We start from the raw sequence: 13740 nt of genomic DNA, 5'->3' as shown, positions 1-13740 counted from the left end.
GACCTCGTGATCCACCCGTCTCGGCCTCCCAAAGTGCTGGGATTACAGGCTTGAGCCACCATGCCCAGCCTCAGGTAGGTTTTATACTGGTAGACTGGTCTACCTGAGTTGGGTGTCTCCAAGATAGAGGACAAACATTGCTTTCTGCCATTCATAGCCTAGATATTTACAGGTGGAAAAGACTGTGCTGTTCTTTTCTGTGTTATAAAATTGAAGCAGCAATTCAAAAAATTATAGAAGGCTAAGGTGGAAGGCTCTAAGAGATCACCTAGTCCACCCCCTCATTTTGCAGATGAGAGAACTGAGGCCCAAGGTCAAGAATTGAAGGATATCTTATTCAGAAGCCACTCTTTAGGATGAGATTCTTCAAGGTCCATATACCAGTCTGTGATGTTGCTTGGGCAGTGCAGCCTTTGAAGTTCTATGTTTTTCAAGGGCTTCCCATGTAGTCCTGGAGAAATAACCAAGTAGTTATCAAGCAGTCAGAGGAGGTGGTCAGAATGTGAGAGGAGGCCACCAAACGCACTTATAATGTTCATTCATCATCCTCTGAATAATCTTCTCTAACTTTGCTCCCTTAATGCCCCTTTCTGATGCCAGAAAATGTAGTGTAAAATAATGAGATAACACCTAGTTTATCATGACAAGGGTGAGTCTGGGTATGAAGTGATGGATGTCTCTCATTATGCTGATGTTGGAGAAAGAAACATTCTTGTCCAGGAGCAGGATTAGCTGGAATCACACACCTCTAGGCCTGCTGAATTGGCTTCAACTTCAATAAATATTTCATGAGGAAAGTCATCCATTGCATGTTTATGGAGAAATTCCAGGCACGTGTGTGGAGCATGAGCATGCCTTGTATTTATTCTTTAAGCAAAGGCAGAGTTGTCTGGCATTATTAGTGCTAGTAAATATCTGCTAGGTACAAGGCAAGGATAGGTTTCCTATATACATTGTGGGGACAAGGAAGCTGTGTCCATGGAAAAAGTGAAATTGGAGGATGCTGAGTGGCATTTGGGTCTTATTATCCCAGTGGCATTTGGGTCTGAATTTAGGACCACATTTATCCGACTACCTCTCACCTTATTTACAGCAACCTAATCTGTTTGCAGCAAACTGAATTGCTCAGTGTCCTGTCAAAATTCCTGTCAGAAATCACTGGCCAATTGTGAACTTGTCAAAGTGACAAGTGGGCGCGGTGACAGAGATAGCATTTCCGGGATTTGCATTGAATGAATGTAGCTGTAGGGAGTGGTGAATGGTGCCTGAAAATGAAAACTATTGACAGAAGAGGAAAATGAAAAATGCAATCTGGATTCTTTGGACATGACATTTTTAACCATGTATCTTTTCTCCCCTTCCTTCTCATCTCCCCTCTCCTCTTTCTCCTGTATTTCTTCTCTGTCCTTCTCCTTGTCCTTCTCCTTGTCCTTCTCCTTCCTCTTCTCTCCTTCTCTCCTGTTTCTCCTGATCTTCCTCTTGATTCCTAGACATAGAAAGAGAGATCCATGCAGCTCCTCATGTGAGTGAGAAATTAATTCAGCTGTTCCGGAACAAGAGTGAATTCACCTTTTTGGCTACTGTACAGCAGAAGCCATCCACTTCAGGAGTGATACTGTCCATTCGAGAACTGGAGCACAGGTAAGAAAGCTCTTTCTGCTTTTGAAAATCTCCTTAGAGTTAATGGGTTATACAAAATGCCTTGGAATTTAGAGTTTGTAGCCCCATGAAAACTTTCATCTAACTGAGGCCTCGTTTCTGTTAAACACATTCATGAATTTACTTTGCATTAAGAATTTACTTTGGTCAAAGTGGCTTTCTTGTTTGCTCTCCAAGGACCAATCATGAGTATCTTTCTCACCTATCTTTTGGTAGACTTTGAATAAAATCACATTCTATCATATTTAGTCATAAGCAAGTTAATTAGTTATGTTTAACAACCTTCAATAAACATGTACGGTGTGTTTATGTGGGGATTATACTCGACACTGGGAATATTAAGGTGAATAGTGTAGGATTTTCATTGCAAAGATCACATAAGCTAGTAGGGAAGATAGACAAATAAATATAATAAAGTATTGAAGATGCAGTGCTAGAAGGTTGTAATCAGGAAATAAAGGTAAGAGTAGTCATTCTGCTAAGTGTTGTGGTAGCCAGGAAAGGCTTTGGAAAAGATGATAGTTGTATAAGGAAAAAAATCTGAGTATTTTACATGCCGAATGTGAAGGAGTAAGGGATGGAAGAATAACATTTCAGAAAGAGGTTGCTATGATTTTTAAGAATCAACACATGGGTAGGTAAGTGGTTGGAACATAAAAGTGTGTATGGGGAAGGGATGAGAGTTTGGGTTGGGCAATGAGGGGTGGTATTATAGAGGTAGGTAGAAGCCAGATCATTGCAAAGCTTCAATGCCATGTTAAAAACTTGGGCTAAAGTCCCCTAGGCAATGGGTTTTAAATTTAAAATTGAATTCAAATTAATAATCATTAGGTAACCTAAACAATTTTGATCTTTAATACTGGGTTCCTCTGTATTAATCCCCTGAAAATATTTATGAAGCCCCTACTCTGTTCTAGGTGCCATGTAAGGTTTTGTGGAGAAATCAAAGGAACAAAATCTTCTAAGGATATATGAAGGAGTTTGGCAATGCAAGAAACAAGGCATAACCACACAAAAAGCTAAAGAATAAAAAGTCAGTAATAAAGAAATAGTAGATTGGTGTTACAATGAAGTATGGAGCTAATTTCAAAATTACGTAAAGGTGTTAAGTTCACTGAATTAAATGCATTAGGTTAGTGGTTAAGGAAGACCACATAGAGTGCTGTTGAAGCACAGGCAGAATTCCAGCAGGTAAGGGAAGAAGGGTGTTATATCAAACAGAAGGAACAATGTGCACAGTCACAGAGGTGAAGAAATGTAGAGAAATGCAATTTTGAGAGTGGGAGCAGTGAACAGACCAATTTGGCCGGAACAGAGGCTCTTTCTATGCAGACTTTTCAGCAGTTGTAAGGATCAACGGTTCTGTCTTTAATGGTTGTTTGCTCTCAGCCTCAAAGCGTGGTGATGGACCCTGATCATTTTGTGGGGGTGTTGTCATTACAATCTGGCTGTTTTTGGTCAGCCCAGAGAAAGCAAGGTGATGTACATGTCTGTGAGAGATACGGGTTCATTCAAAGGTGTTCTGTGTGCTGGAGAAAGGTATATGTTCTCATTTTCCAAGGATTGAGTGTCAAGGCAAGTCTCAGCTTCACAACCCTACCTTGCCCCATTGGCCTTGTGGGGTTGAGTGTGAATGCCTCTTTGGTATGAGGATTATACAGATGCCCAAAGTACGAGGTAGATCTTCAGATACTTCTCAGTGAATGCAGAGGAGAGCTTCCCAAAGCAGATAAGAAGCATGTGAAATAGTTGCTATTTTATTAGAAAGAGCAAGGTTTCAGAGTCGGACTGATGGAGGCTAGAGTTCCAGTTCTAGCTTTGTGACACCAGCTCTTCAGTGTCTTGGAACCTCAATTTCCTTGTCTGTAAAATGTGTGTAATAATCTGTTTTCCTGGGCTTCTGTAAGGATGAAAAATGATAGCACATGGTGTGCATGGTGAGTGGCCATCTCGGAACACATATACATTTATTCTCCTTGTCTAAGTGTGTTCTGAAACTGTATTTGCTGTGTTTCTCTTTTGGATTTTTTTTTTTTCAATAGGATAGGTTTTAAAAAAACTTTCGTGTTGCCATGTGAGGCTGTCTTCTTTTATATCCCTAGTAGATTTCTAATAGAACCCGAAGATGATTGAAAGGAGAGTCATTTAATCATTTTTCATTGTAATAAGAAAACTTCATATATATTTTTTTTTTTTTTGAGAAAGGGAGAAGAGGCTGGGCACCATGGTTCATGCCTGTAAACCCAGCACTTTGGGAGACTGAGAAGGGCGGATCACCTGAGGTCAGGAGTTCAAGACCAGCCTGACCAATGTGGTGAAACCCCGTCTCCACTAAAAATACAAAAATTAGCCAGGTATGGTGGTGTGTGACTGTAATCCCAGCTACTCGGGAGGCAGAGGCAGGAGAGTTGCTTGAACTCGGGAGGCTGAGGTTGCAGTGAGCCAAGATTGTGCCATTGCACTCCAGCCTGGGCAACAAGAGCGAAACTCCATCTCAATAAATAAATAAATAAATAAATAAATAAATAAATAAATAAATAAATAAAATAAAATAAAATAAAATAAAAGGGGAGAAGAAAACCGTGTACAGGGGTTGAATGCCTTTAGCCAAAGAAGGTGAGGCATAGAGGTCTTACCACTAGGGAACATATCCGAGTCACACAGCACTAAAGTATATTAGCAGTAGAAATTATCTGAGTCACAAAGCACCAAAGTATGTTGGCAGTGGAGGGTATCCAAGTTACCTGCTACCAAAATATGTTACTGGCGGCAAATCCATATGGGTCTACGGTAACCTCAATTCTTATGTCTTCAGAAGAAAAATGTATCTGAGGGGCATAAGGCAGAAGGAGAGACCAATGCAAGTTTTAAAGCAGGAGCGAAAGTTTATTAAAAAGCTTTAGAGCAGAAATGAAAGGAAGGAAAGTACACTTGCAAGAGAGCCAAGCAGGCACCATGAAAGACAAGTGCAAACAACCTCAGATCTTGACTGCTACACAAAATAAATATGAAGTAAGATACCAGATCCCCTCTCCTCTGGACTTTATGGTGTCCTGTTCCATGTGGGTGTAGTCTGACAAGGCAAGATATGAAAGACTGTGGATTTGTAATGCATTGGCTATGGGTAATACAGAAAACCCAATTTCTACTCTAGTAGAGAAGATCTAATTAAGGAATGCAAGAAAATAGAGAAGAATATATAATGGCATATATTTAGAAATTAGACTATTCATTATAACCCTCCTCCCCTCGCCAAATGTTCCCATCTGCAATAAGTGAGAATCTTTCATAATTTTCAGGTTACTTTTATTATTTACTGGGATAACAGTATCTAGAGGAGCAAATTATCCTGTAGAAATTTGGCATGGACATTTGACATTTGACCAGATATGTAAGTTGACCAAGGATTGGGGGCTTTTCTTTATTCAATAGCAGAAGATCCAGGTATGTAGTAGATGGATTGTTGGCTTAAAAGTCAGACGCCCAGGCTCTTTTCGTGGTTCTCTCTTATTTGATTCTGATTGTATTACTAATGATGAAGATAAATTAAATAAGTATTTGAAACAATTGGGATATAATAGACATTATTAGATTTCTAGATAATTTTTTATTTTTATAATTCAGTAGCTTTTAGTATAATCATAGAATTGTGCATTCATCACCACAATCAATTTTAGAAGTGTTCATTACCCTCAAAAGAAATCTCATACCTTTTAGCTCTCACCCACAATTTCCTCATAAGCTCCCTAGCCTTAGGCAACCACTAATCTACTTTCTGTCTTTGTAGATTTGCCTATTTTGGTTGTTTCATATACATGAAATATACACTATTCCTTTTTTGACTGGCTTCTCTGACTTAGAATAATGCTTTCAAGGTTCATTCATATTGTAGCTTGTGTCAGTAGTTCACTTCTTTTTATTGCAGAATAATGTTACATTGTTTGGATATAATACATTATAGATATCCATTTATCAGTTGGTGGACATTTGAATTGTTTCTACTCTTGGCTATTATGAATAATGCTGCTATGAACATTCATGTACAAGCTATTATGTGGACATGTTTTTATTCCCTTGGGTATGTGACTAGGAGTGGAATTGCTGGATCAGATGGAAATTCTGTTTAACTGTTTGAGGAACTGCTAGACTTGTGCAAAGTGACTACACTGTTTTACCTTCCCCAAAGCAGTGTTTGAGGGTTTCAGTTTTTCCACATCCTTGTCAACACTCTTTGTTATCTTTCTTTTTGATGATAGACATTCTAATGGGTATGAAGTGATACCTCATTGTGGTTTTGAGTTGCATTTGCTTGATGGCAAATGATGTTGAGTATCTTTTCATAAGCTTATTGACCATTTGTGTATCTTCTTTGGAGAAATGTATATTCAGATAATTTGCTTACATTTAATTGGATTCTTTGTCTTTGTATCATTGATTTGTAATAATCCTGTATGTTTTAGATGCAGTCATTTATCAGATGTATGATTTATAGTTTTTCCCCCATTCTGTGGGTGGTCTTTTCATTTTCTTGGTGGTGTCCTTTAATCACAAAGGCTTTAAAATTTGATGATGTCCAGTTTATTTTATTTTTTTTTTATGATTCTGATGTCATATTTTTGCCTAATTCAAAGTCATGAAGATTTACTCCTATGTTTTATTCTAAAAGTTTTATAGGTTTAGCTTTTACATTTATCTCTTAGATATATTTTGAGTTATTTTCTTCTAAAAGTTTTATAGGCTTAGCTCTCACACTTATCTCTTAGATATATTTTGAGTTAATTTTTATATATCATGTGAGGTAGGGGTCCAACTTTATTCTTTTGCATATGAATACCCAATTGTTTCTTCACCATTTGTTGAAGACTGCTTTTCTTCCGGTGAATTGTATTGGCACCCTGTTGAAGATCAATTGACCATAAATGTGAGGACTTATTTCTGGTCTCTTACTGTTATGGGATCTTTGGGGTGTTGCTTTTCTGACCAGAAACCTGTGGCTGGTGGTGCCTTTGCCCGAGTTTTGGTAGGGCCCACTGGGCTTGTTCCACCAACTCGGCCTGGCAGGCTGCACTCAGCTCATGGTACTGGCCTAGGTGCCATGCCTCCAAGGGAGATGGGAGTCAGGCATGGAGCAGCAAGGGGTGTGTGAGTGAGTATGGGGTCTGGCCACTGCACAGTCAGATACGCTGGCTGCTGCCACGGGGTGGGCAGCTCCAGGTACTGGCAGGGTTACTGACTCTCTGTGAGATTGTGGCTGGGCCAGGTGCACCACAAGCAGCTTCCACCAGCACTGGAGAACACGGTGGCACCTGAAAGCTTCGAGACACCAGGAACTGCAAGGCCCCAAAGAGACAGTCACAGCCCTGGCTCGGGGAGCCCAGGTCTGGGCTCCCCAAAGGGCTACAGCTCTTCTCTTCTCTCCTCCTTGTCCCCAGTGTGACGAGCAAGGAGAATGTTTCAGCCCTGTTTATTTTACATCTTTTTAGCCTCATTCAGGGAGTCCCAGGTTCTTGTCCTGCAACCAGGAAGAACGAGGTACACAGACAAGTGGAGAGTGAGCAAGATGAAGAGAAACTCTATTGAGCAATAGAAGAGTCTTCCACAAGGGTAGCTCCTTTCCTCAGCCAGGGTGTCCGACAAGTGTTTAGCTCCTAATAGAGAGGAGAGGCTGGAGTGGGAAGCTTCTCTCTGCAGGCAGGTTCCGCTGTGGTCTCTGCAGCTCTCAGCAGAGAGGAGGCCCTAGAGTGGGTGGCTCCTCTCTGCAGCTGGTTATCCTGATGTCTGCTTGAGTTTCAGCAGAGAGGAGGCCCTGGACTGGGTAGCTCCTCTCTGCAACTGGTCCTCCTGATGTTTGCTTACCTCTGGCTGGACCTGGGCTCCCCGAGTCAGGGCTGTGACTCCCTCTTTGGGGCCTTGCAGTTCTTGGTGTCTCCAAGCTTCCAGGTGCCACATTGTTCCCCGGCGTTGGTGGAAGCTGCTTGCGGTGCACCTGGTCCAGCCACAGTCTCACAGAGAGTCGGTAACCCTGCCAGTATCTGGAGCTGCCCACCCCGTGGCAGCAGCCAGCGTATCTGACTGTGCAGTGACCACTCACACACCTCTTTTGGACTTCTGTGGGCCTCAGAGGGGAGGAAGTGCAAGCCAGTTGGCCCATGGGCGGCCATGCATATGCCTGGAAAAGGCACTACAAGTTCCCACTCTGGTCTGTGGAACTGGCAGCCTTCTGGTCCTCCCTGGCTTGAAGGTGAAGCCTCACCGGGGACCCACCCACTTCCACCCAGGAACCTGTCTGCCTCCTGCTGACATTTATGGTGCCCAGACTGCAGGTGCCAAGGGATACCTGCAGGCCAATGCTGAGCTGACTTCAGCCCCACCTCAGCTTTCCTCCTATGCTCATTGGTACCCAAAATCCAGAGAGGGCTAAGGTGGCAGAGGGCTGGTGTGTTAGCACAGCCCTGAGCATGTGCACATGCTGGCTAGGTTGTGACAGTGCTGAGACTCGGCCCTGACTTTGCTCAAAGACTGGAGCAGGTGCTTATATCAGAGAGAAACCAGGCAGTGGGAGCAGGCATTTCTGAGCCTACAAGTGCAGTGGAGTCCTTCCCAGGTCCCCAAGAATGCAGGTATGCCTGGGCCCGCAGCTGCAGCTGTGAGGGGAAGGGTTGGGGCTCCTGCCTTGGTGAAACAGGAGGCCTGAGTCTGCAGCCACAGTTTGGGCAGCTGCAGCTGAGCCCAGGGGGACAGGACTCCTGCCTGCTCTGTGGAGTGGGAGGTCTAGATCTGCAGCCCTGACTTGGACACCGCTCCTGCCTGCTCTATGGAGCAGGAGGCCTGGGTCTGCAGCTGCAAGTGGACAACTGCAGTGTGCCTGGGGAACTTCTACCCCAACTTGGAAGGGGCGGGGCTCCTGCTTTTTCACAGCTCCCAGTGGCTCCACAGAGCCTGCAGACCTGGCCACGCCTCACTGCTGCAGCTGGAGTGATGGTAGTGGCTACTCCAGACAGCTTGCCACTACTATCATTACTTCTATTTCATTGATCTATATGTCTGTCCATATGGAAGAGCTGTTTGATTATTGCAGTTTTGTAATAAGTTTGGTAATTGGGAAATATGAATCTTCCAAGTTTGTTCTTTTCAAGATTGTTTTGGTTATTCTAGTTCCCTTGGATTTTCATATGAATTTTAAGACCAGCTTGTCAGTTTCCAGACCAACTGACAAGCTGGTCTTAAATAAGTCAGCTGAGATTTTGATAGAGATTGCATTGAATTTGTAGGTCGTCAGTGTGAGGAAGTATTGCCATCAAAACAATATCAAATAATTTGATTCATGTACATGGGGTGTCTTTCTGCTTTCTCAGATCATCTTTCATTTCTTTCATTTTTTTTTTTTTTTTTTTTTTTGGTTTTCAAAACCTAAGTTTTTGGTGGCTTTTGTTAATTTATTTCTAGGTTTTTTTTTATGCTATCATATATGGAATAATTTTCTTAGTTTCAATTTTTGGTTGCTCACTGCTGCTGTATAGAAAGGAAATTAATTTTTGCCTATTACTTTGCACCCTGCAACCTTGGTAAGCTTCTTGATTGGTTCTAATAGTTTCTAGTGACTTCCTTAGAATTTTTCCATATAAGATTATGTCATCTCCAAATAGAGATAGTTTTATTTCTTCCTGTCCTACCTGGCCGCCTGTTACTTCATTTTTGTACTGAATTGCCCTGGCCAGAACTTCCAGTACAATGTTGAATAGAAATGGGTGAGCAGATATCTTTGTATTATTTCTGATTTTAAAGGGAAAGCTTTCAGTTTTCACCTTGAAGTATGTGAGCTTTGGATTTTCACAGATACTCTTCACCAGTTTGTAGGTTTTTTTTTTTTTTTTTTTTCTATTTGTAGGTGTTCTTTATTATACTGAAGAAGTTTCTATTTCTAGTTTGGTTAGTGTTTCTATTATGAAGGGTGTTGAATTTCTTCACATGCTATTTCTATATCTACTGAGATGATAACATAGTTTTTATCTTTTATTCTATTGATGTAGTATATTATACTGACTGATTTTCAGAAGCTATACCAAACTTGCATTCCTGGAATAAATTCCACTTGGTTATGTTCTATAATCCTTTTTCTATTTTATGAATTCGATTTGATAGTATATTGTTGAGGACTTTTGTAGCTATACCCATAAGTGAGATGTTGGTCTGCAGTTTGCTTTCTTTTGGTATTTTAATATGGTTTTGATATCTTTCTTTTGAGTTTTAGCTGATTTTTAAGCTCTATCGAATAGCTTTTTTAAGCTAACATTTGCCGATTGCATACCATGTGCCAAACATTAATTTTTTTTAGATGATCCCCTTTGACTTGTTAAGTATATAATTTTGTAATTTGAAAATATTGAAAAGTTTTCCTTTCTTAAATTTCAATATTTATATTAACGATTTCTTTTTCTTGTTTTATGATATGGACTAGAATGTCCATAATAGTGGTAAATAATATATGAACAAATCAAAGGTGTTCATTAAAGTCAGGAAGAGGGCAACAGATAATCCTTTTTTTCTTTCCAACTTTAATAAGGTCCTCTGTTTAATAAACTGTCTAGTAGTACTTTCTAATATCTATCTCTGTCTTTATCTAGTTGTCATGTAAAGGAAATCTAATTTTGTTCCTATTTTACTGAAAGATTTAAAAAGAATAGCTGTTATATTTTATTGAATATCTTTTCAGTGTGCATTTTGAGATACTTTTGTGTCTGTCCCCTTTTATCTTTTAACATAAATAATTACATTAATAGAATCCATAATGTTGAGCTATTTTTGAAATCCTTGAATAAAGTCACATTAATGCTTTAGTTAGGATTTTTTGTATCATTAAATAATGTTAGCAATAGCAGTATTAATAAAAGCAGTAGTAACTACATTAGTTTAAGTACTGAAGAATTGTAGGCAATGTTTTAAATACGTTAAACTTATTAAACATTTAAATGTTTTAATTCATTAATAAGTGAGATGCCATAGATTTTTCTGAGTATTTGAGTTAATTCAAGGCTTTTTGAAATTTTTTATGCTCTAGGCTAGTTAAAAAATATACACTGTATCTTTTCTACAAGTGTTTCTGATAGAATGAGCCTGAAAATAGATGCAAATGTAATTAGATGTAAATAATGACATGTAAATATAATTAGAAAAGGACAGAAAATATTTTGTGTAGAAAATATTTGGGCTGAAAAGTACAAAAAATATTTAGGCTGGTAATTTGGTTTTGGGGAAGCTGGAAAATCTTTTATTATTGAAATGTTCATTTTCCATTTCATTTATGGTATGGTTTCTATCTAATTACTTTGAGCTCTTCTTGGGATCAATTTATGTTTTAAAGAAAATCCTGTATTTCATTGAGATTGGGATTTTTTTGGCAAATAATTGGACATTATAATCTCTTTTACTTAATAAAATTTTTATATTTGTGATTTTTATCTCCTTTTATTTCTAATGTGTGATATATGTGTTTTCTTCTTCTTTACTTGGTCAGGCTCATTATGGGATCATGTAATTTATTGATCTTTTAAATGAAACAGTTCTTAGTTTTATTGATCAAGTCAACTGTTTTTATTTCAAATTCATTGATTCCTACTTCTTACCTTATTTTGGATCATCTTGTTGGTATTTTTACTAGCTTCTTCAATGTTTAGTTCATCTGTCTTCAGTATTTTCTGTTTACTGGTAAAATCACTGATGGTTTTATGTTTTCTTGTGAATGTTACTTTGAATACAGCCCATTGATATTGCTATTGAGTGTTTTTATTTTCTGTACTTTTCTATAGTTGTTAATTTCAGTTTGACTTCCTCTTTAACCCTGGTTAAAGGAGTGTTTAAATATTCCAAAGTGATTAAATTAAAAATGCTTAATGGGTAATTTCTGGTTTTATTGTTAATTGAGGGTATGAAATATGTGCTGTCAGATTTGTAGATTTTTGAGTTTGCAGAATTTTTTTTTTCCTGGTGATCTTTTACATGCTCAATATTTTTGATTTTGGGGAGTACATTTTAAAATAATGGGTAGTTTTTGAAAATGCGTAGATATATACAGACATATGACTTTATATATAGCACCTTTGAGTTATGTTATTTAACTTCTCTGTGCGTGGATTAATTGATTGATTGCTCAATCCATGACGCTCTGAGAGAGGTAGGTTAATGGCTTCTATTGTAATTATGTAAGCATTGTAGGTATTGTAATTATTATTTTTTCATAGTTTCTTTGGATAGGTGTAAGGGTCAGGCTGAAAATGTCATGTGTAATCTGTATCCCATTTCATTGACCAGTACTGGGAAATTCAGCCTAGCATTGTGCCAAGGATGAGAGAACATGGAAACACTAGGTATTGGAAACACTAGGCAGTCTCTGTCTTGATTGGTTGGGGTGTTTCCTGTTGAGTCTGTACACAAATACATGGAAATAATATAGGTAACAGACTGCCTCACATAGGGGTTTCTCCAAGTAATAATCTCAAGCACATAGTATGCACTCAATAAATACATTTTAAATGAAAAAAGGATTTGTCTTCTTCATCTTCAGTTAGAGCTGCTCAGAAGGTTCACATGGAATACATTGTACCAGACACAGGTATTGCCCTGGGTGTGCTACACATGGGAGGCTGCGTAGGATAGTGAAGGGGCACAGGTTTTGGTATCTGGAGGCTGAATTGATAATACCTGGTGATTTTTCTGAGGATTACTATTTGTAAAATACCTAGCATAGTGCTTGGCATACAAAAGAAACTCCCCCCCGCCCTCCCAAAAAAAGCCATAATGGTGATGCTGCTGATAATGACGATGTTATTGAGATGGAAATTTGATGCTGAGGGGAGATAGGGTGCTGAGGAGTGGCCAGATGAGAAAATAGTCATCCCACCCACCACCCCAAGTTCAATGATTAAAGGAAAATAATGACTATCACCCAAACCTTCTGGTAATGTTCAACATTCCAGTCAAAATATTCCATCTTTACTGATGAAGCACCATGGGGGAACAGCATTCTGGATCTGATCACCTTCCCTAGCCATCATGAGCACCACAGGAAGTAATCATGCCCCTGCCTTTTCCAAAGCTGTCAACCAGAGAAACTTCATTTACTGTTTTGGAAATCACTGTTTCCAATTTCTGCTAGGCCTCTGGCTACTCTCAGGCACGGCCATTATTGAATTAGAAGACTTCATTCAGTGGCTGAGTTCCCTTCTGGCCAAAGGCAGGCATCTCTCTCACCTAGTGAGAACCTAGTAGCCAGAGTTAAAACTCTTAGGAGATTGTATTTCTTTAAACACGGAGTGAACTTCTTGGCAAAGTAGTATCTGGAAACTCCCTAGGTAACTGAGCCAGTTGAGTTCCCATGGATATCTTAAGTGGGTAGATAAAATGAAACGGAAAACTGAAATATAAAGACTATTAAAAATGTACCTGGAGGTAGTAATTGAAATAGGCTCTTTAATGTAATGTAATGTAATGGGTACTCTGTTATTAATTCCAATGTATATTTCTAATGTGATAAAATTATTTTTTACAGTAGCAATAGAGTGCATTAGCAGAGCAACAAAGATGAATCTGTCTTGCTGAACTATCTTAATGACATTGCAGATTTAATGTTTATTTCTTCGGATTCAAATGTGTTAATATAGAGCTTTGTTAAAATGGAAAGCTTAATTAATGCAGATTAAATCTAATTGAACACTCTGCCAGTATATGTAACTCTATAAGATATAATGGTAAATCTTCTGTTTTTGTAATTTTATTTCTAAATTATAGATAAAATTAAGTTGAAGCATAATTAGATGAGAAGCTGAAAGCTAGGGCTCTAAGAAAAAGCTTCCTGTGGAATCCTTCTCTGAGGAGATGAAGACGACGTTTTTGGCTCCCTAAGAAGGTGTCTCCTTTTTTTTTTAAACAAAAATTTTGTACTTCAAAAGATACTCTTCAGTTTTCTGAGCTCTCATGGTGGAAAGAACTTTCTACTGTGATGCCAGGTAGACTTGGGTTCATTTCCTGGATCTATCAATTACTAGATATTTGAGCTTTTGCAGGTACCTTTAATTTACCTCAGAC

General features: G+C 39.0%; 1 protein-coding gene across 1 annotated transcript in view; it reads left to right on the top strand.

The window, feature by feature from the left end:
* The window catches only part of NELL1 (neural EGFL like 1), a 949982-nt gene that overhangs the window by 113590 nt on the left and 822652 nt on the right, over positions 1-13740 (top strand). The window contains 1 exon segment of the mRNA XM_030918045.1: positions 1491-1641. Coding sequence (XP_030773905.1) covers positions 1491-1641 — 151 coding nt within the window.

The sequence above is a fragment of the Rhinopithecus roxellana genome, chromosome 15 (assembly GCF_007565055.1).
Source record: "Rhinopithecus roxellana isolate Shanxi Qingling chromosome 15, ASM756505v1, whole genome shotgun sequence".
Classification (NCBI taxonomy): Eukaryota; Metazoa; Chordata; class Mammalia; order Primates; family Cercopithecidae; genus Rhinopithecus; species Rhinopithecus roxellana.
Note: the sequence above shows the minus strand (reverse complement) of the source record. Positions and strands in the feature narration are given on the sequence as shown.